The sequence below is a fragment of the Peromyscus leucopus genome, chromosome 1 (assembly GCF_004664715.2).
Source record: "Peromyscus leucopus breed LL Stock chromosome 1, UCI_PerLeu_2.1, whole genome shotgun sequence".
NCBI lineage: Eukaryota > Metazoa > Chordata > Mammalia > Rodentia > Cricetidae > Peromyscus > Peromyscus leucopus.
Genome location: NC_051063.1, coordinates 60,678,867 through 60,698,835, shown reverse-complemented (window position 1 = coordinate 60,698,835; position 19,969 = coordinate 60,678,867). Strand labels below are relative to the sequence as shown.

The 19,969-nt window shown below is 50.2% G+C and overlaps 1 protein-coding gene across 1 annotated transcript; it reads left to right on the top strand.

Annotated features, from left to right (window-relative positions):
- Positions 1–8: 8 nt before the first annotated feature.
- On the top strand, positions 9–19,591 carry Dhcr7 (7-dehydrocholesterol reductase). Its single transcript, XM_028871166.2, has 8 exons — positions 9–111; positions 6,240–6,331; positions 7,404–7,626; positions 10,321–10,411; positions 11,113–11,326; positions 13,074–13,278; positions 14,437–14,568; positions 18,233–19,591. Exons 1-8 carry the CDS (start codon positions 22–24, stop codon positions 18,695–18,697), a joined length of 1,512 nt encoding a protein of 503 aa, XP_028726999.1. The 5' UTR covers positions 9–21; the 3' UTR covers positions 18,698–19,591.
- Positions 19,592–19,969: the final 378 nt, after the last annotated feature.

Here is a 19,969-nt window from a genome sequence, read left to right as displayed (position 1 = left end):
TCCACTCCCAATTGGTCGCCCATGATATCACGTCATCTTGGGCGGGGCTTCAGGCAGACACTTGGGGCTCCGTTGGAGAGCGCGGGTCAACCTCCTGAACACTGCAAGCAGGTGAGGTTTTGTGTGCACTGACCAGGACAGAGTGCGAGAATGGGACCGTGCGCACAGACAGAGGGTGGGGGGCTTCGAGAGTGCAGGAGAGGGGGCCGTATGTACAGATTGCGGGGTGGGGGGGTGAGTATTCAGGAAAAGAGGCGATGGGAGGATGTGCATGTGATCCGAATGTATATGTCGACTGGGGCATGCGCGTTTGCACAGGTTTTGGGGAGATTGGGGAACAAATGTGCAGATTTGGGGACGTATGCTCAGGCCAGGGACCAGTGTGCAGATCAGGGACATGTGCACAGGACAGGAGGCTGTGTGCTCGAGTTTGGAGAGATGTGTGCTAGGGGAAGGGGCCCAGTGGCTGGGGGTCGGGGGACGTAGGGGATGCTTGCTCAGATGGGCAGGTGAACCTTTGAGTAAGTATGGCGGTGGACCTTGCTTTGCTTAGCTGGGGCCTGTGGCTAGGAGAGGCAGCCATCTCCTGTGGGATGAGGACCCAGTTCCCTGGGGGACCTGCGAATGCTCAGATGTAGAGGGGCAAGTGTAGACACACACCCTTTGGCCCATGTTCCTACCTCAGGGTACATACAGCTTGGTGAATCTTTTCAGGAGGATTTGAATGATTCTAATTATTCTCCCAGAAGACAGATGGATTACCTGCTGGCATGAGGGTCCTGGGAAGTTCTAGGCATACCTGGCCTCTCCAGGTTGTGGAGAGTCCCCCACCCCACTAAAGATCAAGATGGTTTTCAGAGGACGAGTTCAAACAACAGAACATCCTTAATTTTTGAGCTACTTTTGATAGAATCTTCCCGAAACTGCTCTTTAAAACAAAACAAAGAGCCAAAGTAGCTGATGGCATAGTGGATCTGCATGCCAGGAAGAGGTACACTGAGCAGGGTAGAATAAGGCTCTATCAAAGAATTGGTAAAACAACCAACCAACCAAACAAACAAACAAAAAAGCTTTGGGACAGAAAGGTGGAGCAGTAGATGTGTGTAAATAATAAATCTATGAACAACCTGGGAGGGTAATAAGGCCTGGGGTGGACTTGAGAAAGGAGAAAACACTTGGTTTCACATCTGATGGATATTTTGGAACTTCTGAAAAGCAGAAAACCTATAGCTTTGGGTAGAACCAGAAATTATTCCAAAGAGTCAGGGACCAGGATGTCAGGTCATTTCCTTCCTCGTTGGGCTCATGCTTATTTCTGGGGCCTTCAGGAACTGCAGTTCCTCCACAGGGACCCCCAAACTTTCAAGACAAGTCAGACCAGAGTTCTGCAGCCTTGGGTCACTCCAGAAGCCAGCCTCACTTGACCTGGGGAAAGTGGTGGGACACAGTAGACTAACAGATGCCATTTAGCTACAGAAGCTTGTCTGTTAGAAAAATGGAGAAAACCCCAATGTTCCCCGACTTGTAATGCTCTCAGAGGACCCAAATGGAACCTCTCATCTTCTGGTTCCTTCCATGATATGGGAGGTGCCAGCCCTGCTGACACCCTCAGAGCCAGCTCTTTGTGGCAGTGGGTGCCAGAGCATCTGATTTCTCTGGTGATTGTCAGTGGGTTTGACATAACTTTTCATGTCTGTACAAGGCACTACAAAAAGTAATTGCATCTGCCCACTGCCACCACCCCGAATATTTCCCAGGATAAATTCCCGTCGGTCCACGCAGGTGGACATGTTTCTCACCACCCACCCATTTCCAGAATTTCCTACCTTTTCATCTTAAAATCCAACACCACACCTGGGGCTAACAAATCTCCAGATTGGACACCCTATTGCTTCTGGAAAATTCCAGCAACAGAGATGCTTCCCTGCATGGAAGGTCCCTGGAATCTGGTATGCAAAGTTAGCCATGTCATTACTTCACGGACTCCCAGTGTGCCAAAGTGGAGCAACAGACCCAGCCTTGTCTCCTAGGCTGTGTTAGCAGCCAACGTATTGCCCTGCCTTCCTCTTCGCCGGTGTCTCATCTGTGTAATCTCATGGGTGTAACATTGCTCATTCTTCAGGTAGCCTGGGCACCTGGCTCTTGGTAGATGCTGAATGGCTGGTAGTTGCTAGTGGCAGGCTGTGTCATCCCACGGCAGCCCCAGCAGCAGCTCCTCTAGCCATACCTTCCTGTTGCCCCTTCAGGATGTGAAGTGACTGAGCTGTGGCTACTAGGGTCTCCAAGGCGAGATCTGAAAGGCTCCCCTTCCCCCCCAGCAACTGCCCTTGTGAGTGCTCTCACTGGCTCGAGGCCACTCATGAGCTAGGCCAAGTCAGCCCACATGGGCCTGTGGGAGGAGACTCTGGGCATCTAAAGCTTAATGTACAGCTGACTGCTCCTATAATACACCCCTGCAGCCCATTCCTTCCCTAATTTCTGACCTACAGAAACCATAAGAGATGCTGAAAGATTTGTTTTGGTTTGCCATGCCCCAGTAACTGGAAGGTTAGTCTAGATGGCTCAACGCCATAGGTTTGTGCTTTCTGCTGATTTAGTAGCTGTCTGATGACCTCTACACATGCTCCCCTCCACAGGATAAATAAATAATAGTAATTAAAAACTGTGGTGGCATACACCTACAACTCTAGTACTTAGGAGATGAAGGCTGAAGAGTCAGGAATTCAAGGTTATTTTTGGCTACACATCAAGTTCAAGGCTACATGGCCATCCAGAAAGACAGGCCTGCCACTTTCCTCTGTGCTGGGTGTCACCTCTCAAGGCCACAGGTGTTCTGCTTTCACAACCAACCATCCTGGTAGCAGTAGTTTCCTTTACAGGTTGGCACCCCTCACAGCCCCTCCCCTCAGCTCTACAGCGTGAAGGTTCATCATGAGCACCTTTTGCTTTTCTCTTCCCGAAGTGTCATTGAAATCATCCCATCGCCTTAGTCTGGTGGATGTTTTTCCAGTTGCTGTGTGGCCAGGCTACCTTGACCTGAGTCATATTCTCTTTCTTTCTTTCTTTCTTTCTTTCTTTCTTTCTTTCTTTCTTTCTTTCTTTCTTTCTTTCTTTCTTTCTTTCTTTCTTTCTCTCTCTCTCTCTCTCTCTCTCTCTATCTCTCTCTCTCTCTCTCTCTCTCTCTCTCTCTCTCTCTCTCTTTCTCCCTTCCTTCCTTCCTTCCTTCCTTCCTTCCTTCCTTCCTTCCTTCCTTCCTTCCTTCCTTTCTTTTCTGTTGTTGCTCTGCTGGTCTGGAATTCACTGTGTATTCCAGGCTGGCCTCAAACTCACAGAGCTTTGTCTGCTTCTGCCTCCTAAGTGCTGGGATTAAAGACTGTGCCTGGTCCATTGGTTTCATTTAACAAGTGGGACACCAGTGAACCTTCTTCATCTATCTTTTATAATGATGACCAACACAAATCCTTGGGGACATAGACTTATGTGCCATGGGACACTCAATAGGTCCCCAATTCTCTTGCAATCCCATAGAGACTGTTTCCCAGTACAGGTTGTTTTCTGAGCTCCTCTGTGTTTTTGGCATCAGTGGCTTCCTAGTGTGTTCCGTGGGAATGTGCCAGTTCCAGGGTAAGGGATAGGACCAGGGAGTGTCAGAATGGTTTTGCATGTGCAGGTAGAGCTGTCAGCATTCTAGGAGGATCTCTTAACGTCTGTGGCTTGCCTGTGCTGGGTCCAGCACTTCTGAGCCTCTCTGAAACTTTCCATCCACCCACGGCAGCGCAGCCCTCCATGCTCTCTGCTGACACGCCTCAGTCACCCCAGATAGACTGTTGAGCGTTGAGTGACAAGCCCTGAGCTTGTCCCCTGCTTGATATCAGCAGTGGCCATGATACATGCAGTGTGGATCCTTATCTGCTTTTGACCTTGACATTTCAGCTCCTTGGGTAACTTTGTGGCCTCTCTGGCAGAGTGTGGCTCAGTATATGGACAAGGATTGAGCCGACCTTGGGGGACTTCTGAGCCTGGACATTTTGAAAGCCACTTCTAAGAAAGACATTCTGTTGTGAAACCTCTGGCCCAAAGGTCAAAGGTGAATGTGTTGCTCACAATGCTTGTGAGCGTGGGCAGTGGCAGTGAGGCACTGTTTTAAAAACTGAAGAATGGGCTGGAGAGGTTGCCCTGTGGCAGAGAGTACTGCCTGCTCTCCCAGAGGACCTGGGTTCGATGCCCAGCACCCATATGGTGGCTCACAACCGTCTCTAACTCCCTATAGTTCCAGGAGACCTGGCATTCTCTTCTGGGAGTACTGTATACAAATGGTGTACAGACATATATGCAGGCAAAATCTCCATACACGTAAGATAAAAATAAAATCTCAAAAAAGTCACCCCCAAATGAAGAAATCAGTGCACCAGTCACATGTCCGTTGTTCTGTGAGCCTTGAGAGTGGAAAAGGATCCCCTCTGCCCTTGGTCCCCTCTACCTAGCTGCCCTGCACAGGCTGTACTTTTTTCCCCACAGAATTTGGTGCCTGTGACAGAAGTATGGCCAGATACATGACCTCCAGATAAATTGAAAATATTTACTATCGTATTTTTTCCAGAGTCTCATGTAGACCAAGCTGGCCTTGAACTTTCTGTGTAGTTTAGGACGGCCTTGAACTCCTAACCCTCCTGCCTCCATCTCCTGTGTGCCGGGATTGCAGGTGTGCAGTACCACACCTAGTTTATGTGGTGTTGGGGATTGAACTCGGGGCTTTGTGCATGCTAGGCTCTACCAACTGAGCCCCAGCACTAGTCACGTGCTCTCTGCTGACGCGGCTCAGGGTATGCCATAGTGCACAGAGGTCAGAGGACAACCTTAAGAGTTGGTTCTCGCCCTCTCCCACCTGGGTGCCAGGGATTGAACTGGGGCTGTTCACCTCAGCAATAGGCACCTTTATCTACCGAACCATCTGTCAGCCCTTGCTTTTTGTTTGTTTTTGTTTTTTTCATTCTAGAAGACTCATGTTATTGCTAGGTGTGGTGGATCACAGCAACTTTGAGGCTGAGACAGAGGGATTGCTGTGAGTTCCGGGCAGTCTAGGCTACAGACAGTAAGACAGTAGACCCTGTCTCCAAAAAACAGAAAGATGTGCACTCTGTGGGCAGCCTTCATTAGTGTCTTCAGTGTTTAGATCTGAAGTTCTTTCCTCATTGGCTTTTTCAATTTTCCAACCTGTTAAATTACCAGAAAGTAATGTTGGTGCCAAGCTTTATATCCTTGGGTCTTATCTGTGAGTCAGGGCTAGAAGAATGCCAGTGCCCTCTGTTGAGCCTCCTGGAAGGCATGTGGGCACGTGGCCCTGGGTTTATTGTCATAAGTGTAGGCACCAGAGATGGAGGAGATAGGGGCCCCATTGTCTGCTGCATGGGACTGCAAATATGCCATGTGCATTGTGTGCTGCTGGGCAGGAAGCAATGTGACAGCTTCTGGGGGTGGTCCGTCAGAAGCAGGCTGGCATATCCCAGCAGCACAGGTTCTGAGGCCAGCATCGCCAGAGAGCGAAGACGTCTTAGAGGTCGATCTCTCCCTTGTCCCCTTTTCTTTTTCTGTGTGTACTTTGTGTGTGGGGGCACACGCGTCCTTGTGGAGTTTCTCAGTGGCTCTCTGTTCTCCTTGAGGCAGGAGGCAATCTTTCCTAGAGACTAAACCTAAACCTGGAGCTCTCATACGGCGAAGTGTTGCTAGCCAGCTTGCTCTGGGGACCCTGTCTCTGCTTCCTGAGACTAGAATTACAGATGAGCTGCCATGCTTACCTGGCATTTGTGTGGGTCACGGAGATCCAACCTCTGGTCCTTAGGCTTGTGAGCAGGCAAGTGCTCTCCCCAGCCAGAGGCAATTCTCTTCCTCTACATCGATTCTACAGATGTAAGCAGGGAGTGCCCAGAGAGCCTGGAGCCAGACTTTGGGTGCACAGAGGGGCCGGCTCTTTCTGCTCCACTCTTCTTGCAGAAGCTTCCCTGTTGGACTGACTTGCTGCCGCAGCTCTCACATTGTGTGACAAAATACCTCTCACCATGGAAAATTTTGGCAGCAGTGTGCCTGAAGCACCTTCTCCCCCTGGCTCCCCACCCCAGAATCTGGTGTGGGTGACCAGTTGCTGAGAAGCTGTAAAAATCGCCGTCTGTTCTGGTCACCGCTCAAGTTCTGGTAGGGTCTGACTTTCTGGGAGAATCTGAAGCCTTCTCTTCTTTCCTTAGGACCTGATGGCTTCAAAATCCCAGCACAACGCCCCCAAGACCAAGAGTCCGAATGGCAAGGCTGAATCTCAAGGACAATGGGGCCGGGCCTGGTAAGTGTTTTACTAGCTGGAGGGTGAACTGGGATCTCAAGGGTTTCAGCCTCAGGGATGTTATGGACCTAGAAAAAATTCATTATTTTCTTTAAAGACAAATGAAAGCTAAGCTGTTTCCTGTTCTACAAAATAAAGAATTGGAAAGAAGACCTTGAAACCATTTTGGGTAGACTATCCCTTGTCTGAAGTGCTTGGGGCTGGAAACAGTCTCATGTCTGACTCCCCCGCCCCCCCCCCCTTGTGTATTGAGATATCTGTGTGTATGTCCTGAGATATCTTAGGGAAAGGATCCATACGTGCCCCATGCTCACGGCCTAAAGGTAATTTGCCGAGCTCTTTTCACCATGACTATGTTTTGAATGCACCTTATCACCTATCACACGAGGGCAGGTGTGTGACTTTCCTCTGCCCTACCCTGCCAGGATTCCAGGTATTTCAGATGGCATAAGGGTCACCTGGAGCCCTGCCATCAACCTAGGGGCCCTGTGTTGTATCAGGGTGCTCTCTCTGCCATTGAGCACCTGAGTACCTTATGTGTTCAGTATCCTCCCTGCCTAAGGATGGGGAAGCTCCTGGCCCTCAGGGTCCTGAAGAGTTCCCTGTGCTCATGCCTGGGCTTTTTGTTGGTGGCCACAGATAGGACACCTTCTGGTGATGACACAGGAGCGGCCTGAGTGACTTGCCTTGGCTGGAGGGTTTGCTGAACTGATACTCCTTCCCACCAGGTTCTGAGTGGTGTGAAGGAGAGTCCCACACATATGAGGACACCTTGGAGACCCCCATGTGGCGCAAGGGGATTGGAGGGCTCAAGGGACAGAAGAGAGTCTCAGAGGGATAGAAGGGTATCTTAGGTACCCCACCATGGGGTCTGAGGGACAAAAGGGAATCTCAGAGTCTATAGGGCCCAAGGGATGGGAGGGACATTTCAGAGACCCCTGTGAGGTCAAGGGCTGGGAGGGTGTCTTAGAAAGCCTCGTCATGGGCTCCAAAGGACAGAAGGAAGTCTGTAAGTCTCCTCGGGCTTGAGAACAGGAGGCCTCATGCTGACCGCCCTTTGTCCTTCTCTCAGGGAAGTGGACTGGTTCTCCCTGGCCAGCGTCATTTTCTTGCTGCTCTTCGCACCATTCATTGTATACTACTTCATCATGGCGTGTGACCAGTACAGCTGCTCGCTGACCACCCCCATAGTGGACATAGCCACCGGCCGTGCTAATCTGGCAGACATCTGGGCCAAGACACCACCTATGACAGCTAAAGCTGTCCAACTGTACACCTTGTGGGTCAGCTTCCAGGTCAGTCCTCTCTGCCTTGGGGCTGGGGTGCAGTGGACGGGGACCATGGTCTGCTGCCAGGGTCTTGTCTGAGATGCAGACTTCTGACTCAGAGTGGTGCTCATATTCTCGGGATGTAGCAGTTACCTCCAAAGCAGATACACAGAGCAGGAAGCATACGTGTGTCATGCTGTATCTTCCATGGTTTCTAGCACCTGGCTGTAGCTCAGCAGCATGCCCTATCAGGCAGTGAACAAAACTGCCTGGGAGAGCATAGGCTGGCCTAGGGAGACCCTACACGTAGCTGGAATCTTTCTCACAGTAGCTCCTGGCAGGGGGTGTTCTAGGTAGACTCTTGGTAAACCCAAGGCTACTGCTTCCACCCACAGGTTTCCAGATGGTCCTGGTCAAGTGTGTTTTTGTTTGTGATGCAGCCACTCTGACCTGAACTGGGCAGAAGCAGCCTTCATAGGTTGGATGTTGGACAGGGTGTGTTAGGGAACCACATGGGATGCAGATCAACTTGCATTTCCCCAGGCAGAACTTTGCATTGAGACTTGTTTCTCCCAGGGTCCAAGCTTTTGTGCTCCAGGGTCCCCCTCCTTTTCATTCCCCTGGTCCTTTGGGTGAGAAGGATAGCGTGAGTCAAAGCGAAAAAACCAGTGTAAGTAAACTGGTTCATGTTTTGCAACTCTGTGGGTTTGATGTCCTGACTACCTAGGGAGTCAGGCAACACCTTGAGCTGCTTAGGACAGCTCTGATGGCTGAACTGCAAGGAGACAGTTCAACCCTGGAGGGCGAGGTCTCTGGGACACCTCAAGCTGCTCAGAACAACAGCTCTGCCCTGAAGGTGTCCCGGACACCTGGAGCTGTTTAGCACAGCTCTGACAGCTGGAACTGCAAAGAAGCAGTCCAGCCCTGGAAGGGAAATTTTTCTGACTTCTCAGGAGAGTCAGGCCTGGAACTGCTTTAGCAGAGAAGGGTATCCTGACTATTTGGGAAAGTCAGGCTATACCTGGTGTGATGGGTGATGGTTTCCCTGCTGGATATAGCAATCCTGCTCCTCTCTGGAGAGCTGCAATCTCCTCTGGCTCAGTGTTACCAGCTCTCTCTTGCTCTGTTCACTGAGCAACGTCTCAACAAGGATCTTCTGTTCAGCTCCTCGTTACTCAATCCACTATGGGATGTCTCAGCAAGGTTCTTCTGTTTAGCTCCCCCTTGCTCAATCCACTATGGGATGTCTTAGCAAGGTTCTTCTGTTCAGCTCCCCCTTGCTCAATCCACTATTCGATGTCCCAGCAAGGTTCTTCTGTGCACCAGTGAATGAAGGTCTTCACCCAAAACTCTTTTGAGAAAGAGATTTATTTGGGAAGGAGGAGTCCAGGAGAGTAGCTGCCTCTACCAGGGTGGAGAGAACAACTTTTTTTCTTACTTACTAGGCAGGGCGGTTTACACAGGAAGTCTTAGGGGTGGAGTTAACCCTGGGCCCAGGGTTCTACTATCCTGCTCTGTGAGTGGTTGGTTTCACAATTCAGTTGGTTAGGACAGAGATGGCTCTGATCTGATGGAACCAAACTGTGTTTCTTTCTGTCCTGATCTTAGCCATCTTTCCCTAGTTCTGGGCTCCAGGGTTAGGGTGGGTTTCTTTAGCCAGCCCCTTTTCCCTACAAACAGCCCCGCCGTCCAGTTGAGGACAGGATAAATAACATGTGGTCTGTTCATGAGTGGAATACTCTTAGACTGTAGGAAGGAATGAGCTCTGGTATAGGCTGCTCTTTGGACCATTATTGGAAACAGGTGCCAGGTGGAAGATGCCAAGGCCCGTTGGAGTGATCGCATTTATGTGAAATGTCTAGACCATATCCACAGGCTGGAAAGATTGGTGGTTACCAGGGAGCACAGAAGAAGGATGAGAAGCAGTTGACAATGGAAACAGGGCTTCCTTTTTTAAAATAAAACACAAAAACAAAAACATTTTTTTAAAGATTTATTTATTTTCCTGGGTGGTCATGGCAAATGCCTTTAATCCCAGCACTCGGGAGGAAGAGACAGGCAGATCTCTGAGTTTGAGGCCAGTCTGGTCTACAGAATGAGTTCCAGGACAGCCAGGGCTACCGAGAGAAAACCTGTCTGAAAAAACAAACAAACAAAAGATTTATTTACTTTATGTGTAGGTGTTTTTCTTACAGGTATGTATGTCACTGTGTGTTTACAGTACCCGGTGAAGGACAGAAGAGTACAGCATAGGATCCCCTGGAACTGAGATTACAGACTGGTGTGAGCCACCATGTAGGTGCTGGTGCTGGGAATTGAATCCAAGCCCTCTGGACGAGCAGCCAGTGCTCTTAATGGTCAAGTTGTTTCTCTCCACTCCCAGGGTTCTCTTGGGTAGTGTTTTAAAATCAGACTGTAGTGATGGTTGCCTGGTCTTGTGAACCTATTACATGACTTTGAACGGTGATGTTGAAAGGGTGGGCTTCATAGGGTGTGGATGGAACCTCAGTGTTTATAAATGGCCTTGAAAAGGGGTTGGGAGGACCCATGTGTTTGACATGACCCTTGTGTTACAAGGCCAGGAGTAGGAAGCTAGACCAGCCCCTGGAGCACTAAACTCAGTGTCTTGTGTTCACATCTGTCTGATAAAATCAGGCCAGGTCAAATCGTACAACTATCCCATGCAGGCTACCAATCTTTCCGACTAAAATTCCATTTCAGGTGCTTCTTTATTCCTGGCTTCCTGACTTCTGCCACAGATTTCTGCCGGGCTATGTGGGAGGTGTCCAAGAAGGTGCCATAACTCCAGCAGGTAACCTTTCCCCTCAGTTGGTAGGTGTCTTTCCCTGGCCACCTCATATTCCTGGCTCCCAGAGCTGCTCTTCCACACCGAGTCCCAGATAAGAACTAATTTAGTTTGGATGTCGTCCACTAGGCTTCAAGGTTCCGGAAACATCCGTGCCATCATAGACACGGCTTCTTCCTCACTCAGGAATGCAGTCCTTGATTCTGCTGGCCTCTCCTCCCACTGCTTTACAGTGGTGTGGCAAGGCCAGCCCTACCACTAACCCATGGGTCATCTCGAAGAACCCTCAGGGAGCCCAGCTTCATACCGCTAATGGCGTGGGTTGGAATTCTGCCTATCTAGCAGAGAGCTCTCAGAGAGACACTGTGGCAGACACAAGTGGAGCGTGGGAGAACACAGGGTTGGCCTTGCCTTACCTGCCACTGGATTGACCTTGCTAACACCTCACAGACCTAAAGAGCATGAAAAGCAACTTGTAGAGGTCTCCCGCTCTGGCTTTGGTAGGAAGAGCCCCTTTCTCTCTGTGTGAGGGTTGCCACTGGCTTGAAAGCCTGGGTATGCAACAGAAGATGCCCCCCTTCCAGAATGGTACCTGGGGGCTCCAGCCAGGGGTCTAAAGCAACAGAGGCCAAGGAGCAGGTAGGACGTGAGGCAGGTACACAGCCAGGCTGTGTGATCCAACGAGAGTGCTCTGTTTGATCCTGCAGGGATTGTAAACAAGTATGAGGTGAATGGACTGCAAGCCTGGCTCATTACTCACTTCCTCTGGTTTTTGAACGCTTACTTCCTATCCTGGTTCTCCCCCACCATCATCTTTGACAACTGGATCCCACTGCTATGGTGTGCCAACATTCTGGGCTATGCTGTGTCCACATTCGCAATGATCAAGGGCTACCTGTTCCCCACCAGTGTTGAAGACCGGTAAGTTCCTTAGTGACTGCTCAAGCCTAGGATGGTGGATACCTCTACCCAGGGTTGTGTGCTCCCATGCAGATAAATTGAGAAGCCTTGAGAAGTGATCAAAAAAGGATCAGCCTTTTTGAAGTCTGGGTTTTCTTGCTTGAGAGGCAACCAAGGCTGCCATGGGAGCAGCTAAACCAGAAGGACAGCTTCTGATGAGGCAGAGGTAGATCATTGCCTCTATCTTTGGATTATCTCTTGTGAAACAGCCTTAGCCTTGGAAAAGAATCTTGTTATTTTTATCATCACTGCTTCCCAGGAGATCCCTGCTTGCTTGAAGCATTCTCATGGAAACTTTGGGTTAGAGGCCAACTATCAGTTCCATCCCATCTGCCTACCCATCCATTTACTCATCTGTCCATCTACCCACTTACCATCTATTTACTCATCCATCCACCCTCACAACTACTTATCTAACCTTCTATACACCTATCCACCCATATACCCATCTATCTATCCATCCATCTATCCATTCATCAACCTACCCACCAACCTATCCATTCATCCATTCATCCACCCACCATACACTCACTCATATATCTATTTATCCATCTACCTAACCCCTTATATACCCATACACCCTTCCATCTACCTATCCACTCATTCATCCATCTACTTACCCATCCACCCATCCATCTACTCAATCTATATATTTACCCATCCACCCATCCGTCCATCCATCCGTCCATCCATCCATCCATCCATCCATCTATCCATCTGTCCCTCCATCCACCCATCTACCAATCAGCAGATATTTGGTGAGGTCTTCTGGAATTCTTAATTTTGTCTGGGGATCCGGATGAAAACAGAACATCCCATCCTTAGCTGTTGGTTTTGGCTTGGGGAACCACACTCAGATGAGGATGCTGTGTGGCTTGTGTTACCCTGCCCTGCAGGTTACTGCCGTGCTGCCCTTTGTGGCTTCCAGGGCTGTGACTGCTTTTGCAGATGTGATTGATGTTTTAGTTCTTTCTGATTAGCCTGACGGTGGGAAGTAGTCATGAGAACCTGCTGTCGTAGCTCGCAATAATCCCTGTGCACGCACAGTAGGCTATACCTAGGAAGGGTCTCTACCCCGGTTATTATCTCAGCTAATTCTCTGCCCTGGTCTGGAATAAGGAGTCTGCTGTGGGCCCAGGTGACCAAGACCATGAGTGGTCACTGAAGTTGTGGAGCAGGGAGAAACGTGGGCCCTGGAGCTTAGGCTGTAAGTGCGGGGCCCTTGCCACTTAATCCTTATTCTGTGTCTTTGCTGTGCACTGTGCGCTCTAAGTGAGAACAAATGTGGATGTGGGGCAGAGGGAAGGACTGCCATGTTCTCCCCTCCGTAGATACTTCGTGGTTATGGCTGCACCCTTGCTGCCTCCTTTAATTGCCAGCACCTGAACACTGGTGTCCACGAAGCTGGATGAGCCAGGTGTAGCAAGATGTAATAGTTGATTAAATGTGACTTTGGAGGGTGGGGAACATGGCCCAGTGGTTAAGAGCACTGGCTGCTCTTGTAGAGGACCTGGGTTTGATTCCCAGCACTCACATGGTAGCTCACAACTGTCTGTGACTCCAGTTCCAGGGGAGCCCATGCCCTCTTCTGGCCTCTGAGGACACTGAATACATATGATACACAGACAAGCATTAGGGTAAAACACTCATATACATAAAAATAAATCTAAAACAAAATTTTAATATATCTTTTGTTGATATTTTTAAGCAAATTCACAGGCAATTTCTTCTACAACTATATGATGGGCATTGAGTTCAACCCTCGCATTGGAAAGTGGTTTGACTTCAAGCTGTTCTTCAATGGACGTCCAGGGATCGTGGCCTGGACCCTTATCAACCTGTCCTTTGCTGCCAAGCAGCAGGAGCTTTATGGCCATGTGACCAACTCCATGATTTTGGTCAATGTCCTGCAGGTAACTTAGTGTGCTTACAGTTAGGGAGGGTGGAGCATAGGATAGATAGGAGAGAGATAGATAGAGATATAGAGATAGATAGATATAGATATAGATATATATCCCCACACATGCACTGCATACACATTTGTGCAAAAGAAAAGGAAAAAAAAACCAGTAATAATAAAAGAAATAGTGAGAAGAAATGCCCAGTGGTGTTGGGATGTGGCCTGGAGCTGGTGTGTCCAGCAGGGCTGCAGGGTGCCAGGTGAGAATGATTGCAGAGGAGGAGGAGGCCTTGGGCACAGCTCAGGCAGGCCCAGACTGGATGGGATAAATCCCTGCCTTCCACCGGCTCTGGTCGTTTGCACCTGTAGACCTGAGGAGTAAGTGATATGGCCAGCATCATGGCCTCTGGGAGGAGTCTTCTCTGTGGTCCTCCGTGAAGCTCCTTCTGTGCTGGGGCCTAGAGATGGATGCAGAAGAGACCCACTTTTCCAGAGAGCACTGGGTCTGGGCTCCTTGGGCCAGCTTCCCGTCACAGCCAAGGAACTGTGTGTGGGTGTTGTAGGCAAATCCCAGCATGCCTGTGTGAGGTGCCACTCCCCACTTATAAGGGACATGCTAGGGCAGGGTGCTCTGATGCTGTTGCTTATGTAACTGGCTGGCACACCTTAGTGGTGAGTCTGGAGTCTCTGGAAGGCTCCCTGTGTGTCCCAGCCATAGTCATAGCTTGTGGCCTCGTGTTCCCTCGAGATGAGAAGTGACAAAGCAAAGCAGGGTCTTTGCTTCTTGCCCATCTCTGTGAGTGGACCTCAGTCTTCTTGGACACCTTATGTGTGTAGTGGTTCTGAGGGGCAGCTGACAGGGGCCAAAGCTGGGACACTCACCCTATGGATGTCCTTGTTGCTGTCTATCCCTCAGGGCCAGCATCCCAGGGACAGTCCCTGAGCCCTTTCATCCTGAGTCACCTCTGCTCCGAGCTCCACATCTCATGTCACCGGTGGGGGCCATAGCTGGGAGCTCCTCCTGCTGATGGACAGTGGCCCCTCCACCCCGAAGACTGTTCCCAGCCCCACAGTGACTTAGTCAAGTTACTTCACAACATCCCAGTTGCCCATCCCCCATCCCTCCCTTGCATGGGGCTGTGGTGGTAACAGTGGTGTCTCTGTCTTGCAGGCCATCTATGTGTTAGATTTCTTCTGGAATGAAACCTGGTACCTGAAGACCATTGACATCTGCCATGACCACTTTGGGTGGTACCTGGGCTGGGGTGACTGCGTGTGGCTGCCCTACCTCTACACACTGCAGGTGAGGAGCCAGGGTGCTGGGACAGGATGACCAGCCTCGTGGGTATTGACTGTGTGGTCTTCAGCTGCTGCTGAGCTTGCTAAGGTGTTAGCCCCTGGGGCTCACTGGACCAGTGTCTTCTCCCATGAGGGGAAAGTTCCTTGTATCACAGATATCCTCGACCCATCATGGGATTTGGTTCCCACTTCACCCACTCGGCATTGAAAGTACCCAAAGTGTGTATAACTCACCCGGCCTACCAACTGTAGCCCAGCCTTGCCCTCATGGCCGTGGCTGGGCAAAGTTATCCCACATAAGGCCTGGAGAGCTGCTGAGAACTGTACAGAAATTGAGCAGCAGATGGTATGGAATGGCTTTTGAACCATGTTAAGCTGATCCACTCTAACCACCTGTATGTAGTTGGTCCGAGAAGCCCTGGGATTGCACCCATATGAGCATGTCCCTAGTCATCCTGCAGTCAGGGCAGAACCCCCAGCTCAACCAGGCAGGGTAGAGCCACCAGGGTGGCCAGCAGTGACTCAAGCGGGGCTGTATGTCCTAATCCCCACCTCTCGGCTATGTCCGCACCATGGTAGAAGTGCGCCTGCTCATCAGAGGCTGGAAGGAGCTCAGAGCAGCACAGGAGGCTGTTGTTGGCCTCTCCAGGTGGGAGTCGGTGAGGTGGGCCTCTGGCAGCTGCTTGCGTAGCTGATGGTGACGTGGGCTGTGGAAGTGGTCTGGCTACCTATGCAAGGGTGCTAGGAAAGCAGTAGTTCCCAGCAAGGACAAGGGTGGAGAGTAAGGACTTGGACAGGTGTCAGCCCCCAACTTTCACTAACTGTAGGTCCTCACCAGCCACGAGCTATTGGTGAAATTATTAAGGCCACTCCATGTAGTTAAAAGGAAGATTTATTTATTTAGTAACTTACAAATAAAGGGATAGGTAGGTTGCGGGGTCTGGGGAAGGTCCAGCGGTGTTCTCTGGAGCTCTGCTTGGTCAGCCTCCACCATCTAGGGTCCAGGACCAGAGAACGCGCGCTGGGCCATCCAGATCTGGGGTCTCTTGGCGCCTCCCTTGGCCCCGCCTTATAGGCATGACAGTTGCCTAAGCCTCTATAGGGGTTGGAACTTCCAGATCAAAGCTGGAATGCTACCCACTACAATGAGCAGCTCACATGGACCGGTGTTTGCACTGATTGGGCACCTGCTCATGGGCCACCTCATTGTCTCTACAGTGCCAGTGTGTGAACTGGTGACAGAGACCGAACTTACACAAGTCTTTCTATCTAGCAGGCCTTGTTTCAGCCTTAGGATACAGTGGCTTCTGTGCTGAAAGGTCCATAGATTAAGCTAGACATGCATTGGAAGTATTTTTTTTTTTTTAAACTTGCTGGTCTTCTTGAACACTCCCAGCTCTTGGTTGGTTGAGGTAGGAGGATCAGGAGTTCAAAGTCACCCTCAGCTACATAGAGAGTTCAAGGTCAGCTTGGGCGACATGAGACTGTCTCAAAATATAAACAAAAAACTGTGCTGAATGAATATGGAGTTTTTTTTCTGTGTCAGTATTCCCTAAATGTGGTCTAACAATCATTTGTTCAGCATTTACATTTTTCTTTCTTCAAGACAAGGTTTCTCTGTCCTAGAACTTTGCTGTCCTTGCCTTGAGTATCCTGGAACTCACTTTGTAGATCATGTTGGCCTTGAACTCACAGAGGTCTGCCTGTCTCTGCTTCCCAGTGCTGAGATAAAAGGCATGGTCACCGCCACCTGGCCAGCATTTACATCTTAATGGGCTTCACATAGGTAATTAAACATCACTATTATATAGTATATTGTAGATAATTAGGCATCTCTTTAATCTAGAGGTGACTTCAGGTTTATAGGGGGATGTGCACAGGTTATAGACAAACACTACACTGTCTCTTGGGGGTTTTTTTTGTTTATTATTTTAGATTTATTTTTTCATTATCAGTGTGTGTGCGTGCGCGCGTGTGTGCTCGCATGTGAGTACAGGTGCCCACAGAATCCAGAAGGGGGCACTAGAACCCTGGAACTGGAGTTTTAGGCAATTGCGAGCTGCTCCACATGGATGATGGGTCCTCTGTAACCACTGAGTCATCTCCCCAGCCCTGTTTTTGTTATTTTGAGGTAGTCTTACTTTGCAGCCCTGGCTGGCTGGCACTCACTGTGAAGTGAAGCTGGCTTTCAGCTATTATCCTCCTGCCTCAGCCTGAGTGCTGGGATTGTGGGTGAGAGCCACCACATCTGTTTATGTACCTGTCTCACATGGAGGGATTGAGCACCATGGATTTGGGTATCTATGGGGGCGTCCTGGAACCTGGCCTTTGTGTTCTGAGGCACAGCCATATGGCTATGAGATGTGTGTATACAGATCTATTCTTTATTCTGTATTTATTTTGGGGGTCTCTCAAGGAGCAGAATAAGCAGGAGCTGGGGTGATGATGGGGCCTGGTAGGTCCCAAACTTTCAGTGGGGGCCTGGAAGCCAGGAGAAGGTTGATGTTGGAGTTCAAAATCGAAGACTGCCTTCTGGCAGCATCCCCTTTATCCCAAGGGAGGTTGGTCTCAATGTATTAAATGAGGTCCACCCACATTGTGGGTGTTCATCTGCTTTACTCAGTGCTTATTTAAATGTTAATCTCAGCTGGAGAGATAACCTCAAGGGTTAAGAGTGTGTGCTGCATTATCAGGAGGACCAGAGTTCAGATCTCAGCACCCAGAGAACAAACTGGGAGTCCCATGCATGCCTGTAACCCTAGGGCAGAGACAGAAGGATGACTGAGCCTTCTCAGCTCCTAGCCTAGCCAAGAAAACTTGAGCCCCAGGTTCAGGGAGAGACCCAGCCTCAAAGGAGAAGGAGCGTGACAGAGGAGGACAGCAGACTCTTTCTTCTGATTGCTTCATGTGTACTCAGGTGCATACACATGCACACACACACACACACACACACACACACACACACACACACACACAAATAAATGTTAGTCTCATTCCCACAACTTGTGGTCTATCCACGTTGATAAATAAAATCAGCTGTTACCACAATATATTCACATTATCTTATGTGTTGTATAGTTTACTTTTGTACAGTAGAATGATTTACCAGTTCCAACCAGTGGTGATCCAATGACAGTTTTTAGACCTTGCAATGATGTAAACATGGTTGTCTTCATTGGCACACAGAATGCAGCAGCTGCAGAACCCAGTCAGTCGAGTGCTCAGAAATCAGTAGACCCTGTAACCAGGGAGAGTGTTGAGGGGCTGAGTGTATTCAACCTGTTCTCTTCCTCCCCTCTCTTGCCATCCCTCTCTCTCCCTCTGCTTGCCAGTCCTTGGAGTAGCACCTGGACCCTGGGCATGCTAAGCAACTGCTCTATCTTCTGCCCTCTCCTCTTACCTATTTTGAAACGAGGTCTGATGAGGTTTCAATAAACTGTCCAAGCAGGTCTTGAACTTGCAGCCCTCCTGCCTCATCCCCCTGAGTCCTGGGATTACAGATGTGTGCCATTATGCCTAGCCCTATGTGTCTTACTTAATGGAAAAGGAAACTGGCGTGACGTGTCTGGGGCAGGGGCACGGTCTGCCCTGCTCAGCCCACACTGCTGCCCACTACGCTCCATGATGGGCCACCTTCATCTCTTTCCTCCTACCCTCTCTCCCTACAGGGCCTGTACTTGGTGTACCACCCTGTGCATCTCTCCACTCCCAATGCCGTGGGCATCCTGCTGCTCGGCCTGGTGGGTTACTATATCTTCCGAATAACCAACCATCAGAAGGACCTGTTCCGTAGGACAGATGGACGCTGCCTCATCTGGGGCAAGAAGCCCAAGGCCATCGAGTGCTCCTACACATCAGCCGATGGGCAGAAACACCACAGCAAGCTGTTGGTGTCGGGCTTCTGGGGTGTGGCCCGCCACTTCAATTATACTGGGGATCTGATGGGCAGCCTAGCCTACTGCCTGGCTTGTGGTGGCGGCCACCTCCTCCCCTACTTCTACATCATCTACATGACTATCCTGCTCACCCACCGCTGCCTCCGTGACGAACACCGCTGTGCCAACAAGTATGGCCGTGACTGGGAGCGCTACACGGCGGCAGTGCCCTACCGCCTGCTGCCTGGAATCTTCTGAGGACCATCCTGGGAAGCATAGCGAGGCTTTATCGAATGCGTGGAGTTGGATGCATGGGGGCTGGCATCCCGGCTTCCTCCTGCAGGAGTGTCAGTTTGCGCATCTGGAAAATGGAGAGCCTGGTGCCCAACAGTGTCTGTCTGGTGGCAGCTGGACTGGCCCTCCCACAGACTGGTGGTTTTCTTGATTGAGCATCCTGAGGGCAGAGGACCTTGGCCCTTTCATGTCTGTCTTTATGTTGGGAGCCCTTGATCTGTGTTGCCCGGATGGCTTAGGCTTGCCACGTGTCTCCCAGGACTGGGCCATCCTGTTAAACTGGAGACAACGTGGGATCTAAGGATTTTGACACTGCCCCCTTCCCCTCCTGTTCTGCCATGGTGGACTGGACCCCTGGGCCATTTTTGTCTGTGCAGGTGTGCAGCCTTCAGAGGGCTCAGAGGCCATTGCAGGAGGAAGGCGTTGTCTTTAGGTTCTTGTTTCTCGTTCTTACCCCAGGAGGGCCAGGCAGTGGACTGGGAAGTCACAGCGGTAGGGACTTCACAGTCCCTGGCTAATCTGCTACAGTCTTTGTGACATGAGACAGTTTCCAGAACAAGACTCCCTGAGGACCCACCCACCTAGCAGGTCAGCCACCTGCCCTCTTCTGGAAGGTGCTTCTTGTTTACCCCAAGACACTTGGTTCGAGGATAAACAGATTTACTTAGACAACCCAGAATGTATCACCAGCCAGTGGCCTCAGCCACACCTTCCCCAACAGGAGTTCCAGTGTTGAGGAGGGGACCCATTCTCATTAGCGACACTAGCCCCCAAAACTCAGGGTATTCTGTAAAACTAGATAGGATCCTCTTAGCCTTGCTGAAGGTTCTTTGTATTAAACCTGCCTTTTTAAATGTGCTACATTGTGCTGTCTCTAGAATGGGCCTGACCAGTTCCAGAGGTGGAGATGGGGGGTGTTATACGGTATAGGATGGAACCCCAGGAAGTATCAGAAGCAGTGCACAGGGCACTACCAAAGCTTCATATTCTATTGGGTATCGGGGTGAACTGTGCCCCAACCCTCTAATCCTCCATCAGTCCAGACTTTGCTGGGTCATTTACTTGCTGGAGGCGAGGAGTCCATTCCATTTGCGGTGACAGGAAGCCAGCATGCTTAGCTGCCTCAAACAAAAGAAGAAGCCACACAGCTGAGCCTGGACTTTAGTTTCTGGAGAAGTGGAGGTGAATGAGAGGTGAGTGGTGCCCACAGCCCGGGCACAGCTGATCTGCTTCCGG

What these genes read in the sequence shown, in the direction of transcription:
- Dhcr7 (XM_028871166.2), top strand. Translation starts at nt 22, where the DNA reads ATGATATCACGTCATCTTGGGCGGGGCTTCAGGCAGACACTTGGGGCT. An exon ending in CTCCTGAACACTGCAAGCAG is followed by an intron (nt 112 to 6,239) that starts GTGAGGTTTTGT and finishes TTCTTTCCTTAG; the next exon opens with GACCTGATGGCTTCAAAATC. An exon ending in CCCACCAGTGTTGAAGACCG is followed by an intron (nt 11,327 to 13,073) that starts GTAAGTTCCTTA and finishes GATATTTTTAAG; the next exon opens with CAAATTCACAGGCAATTTCT.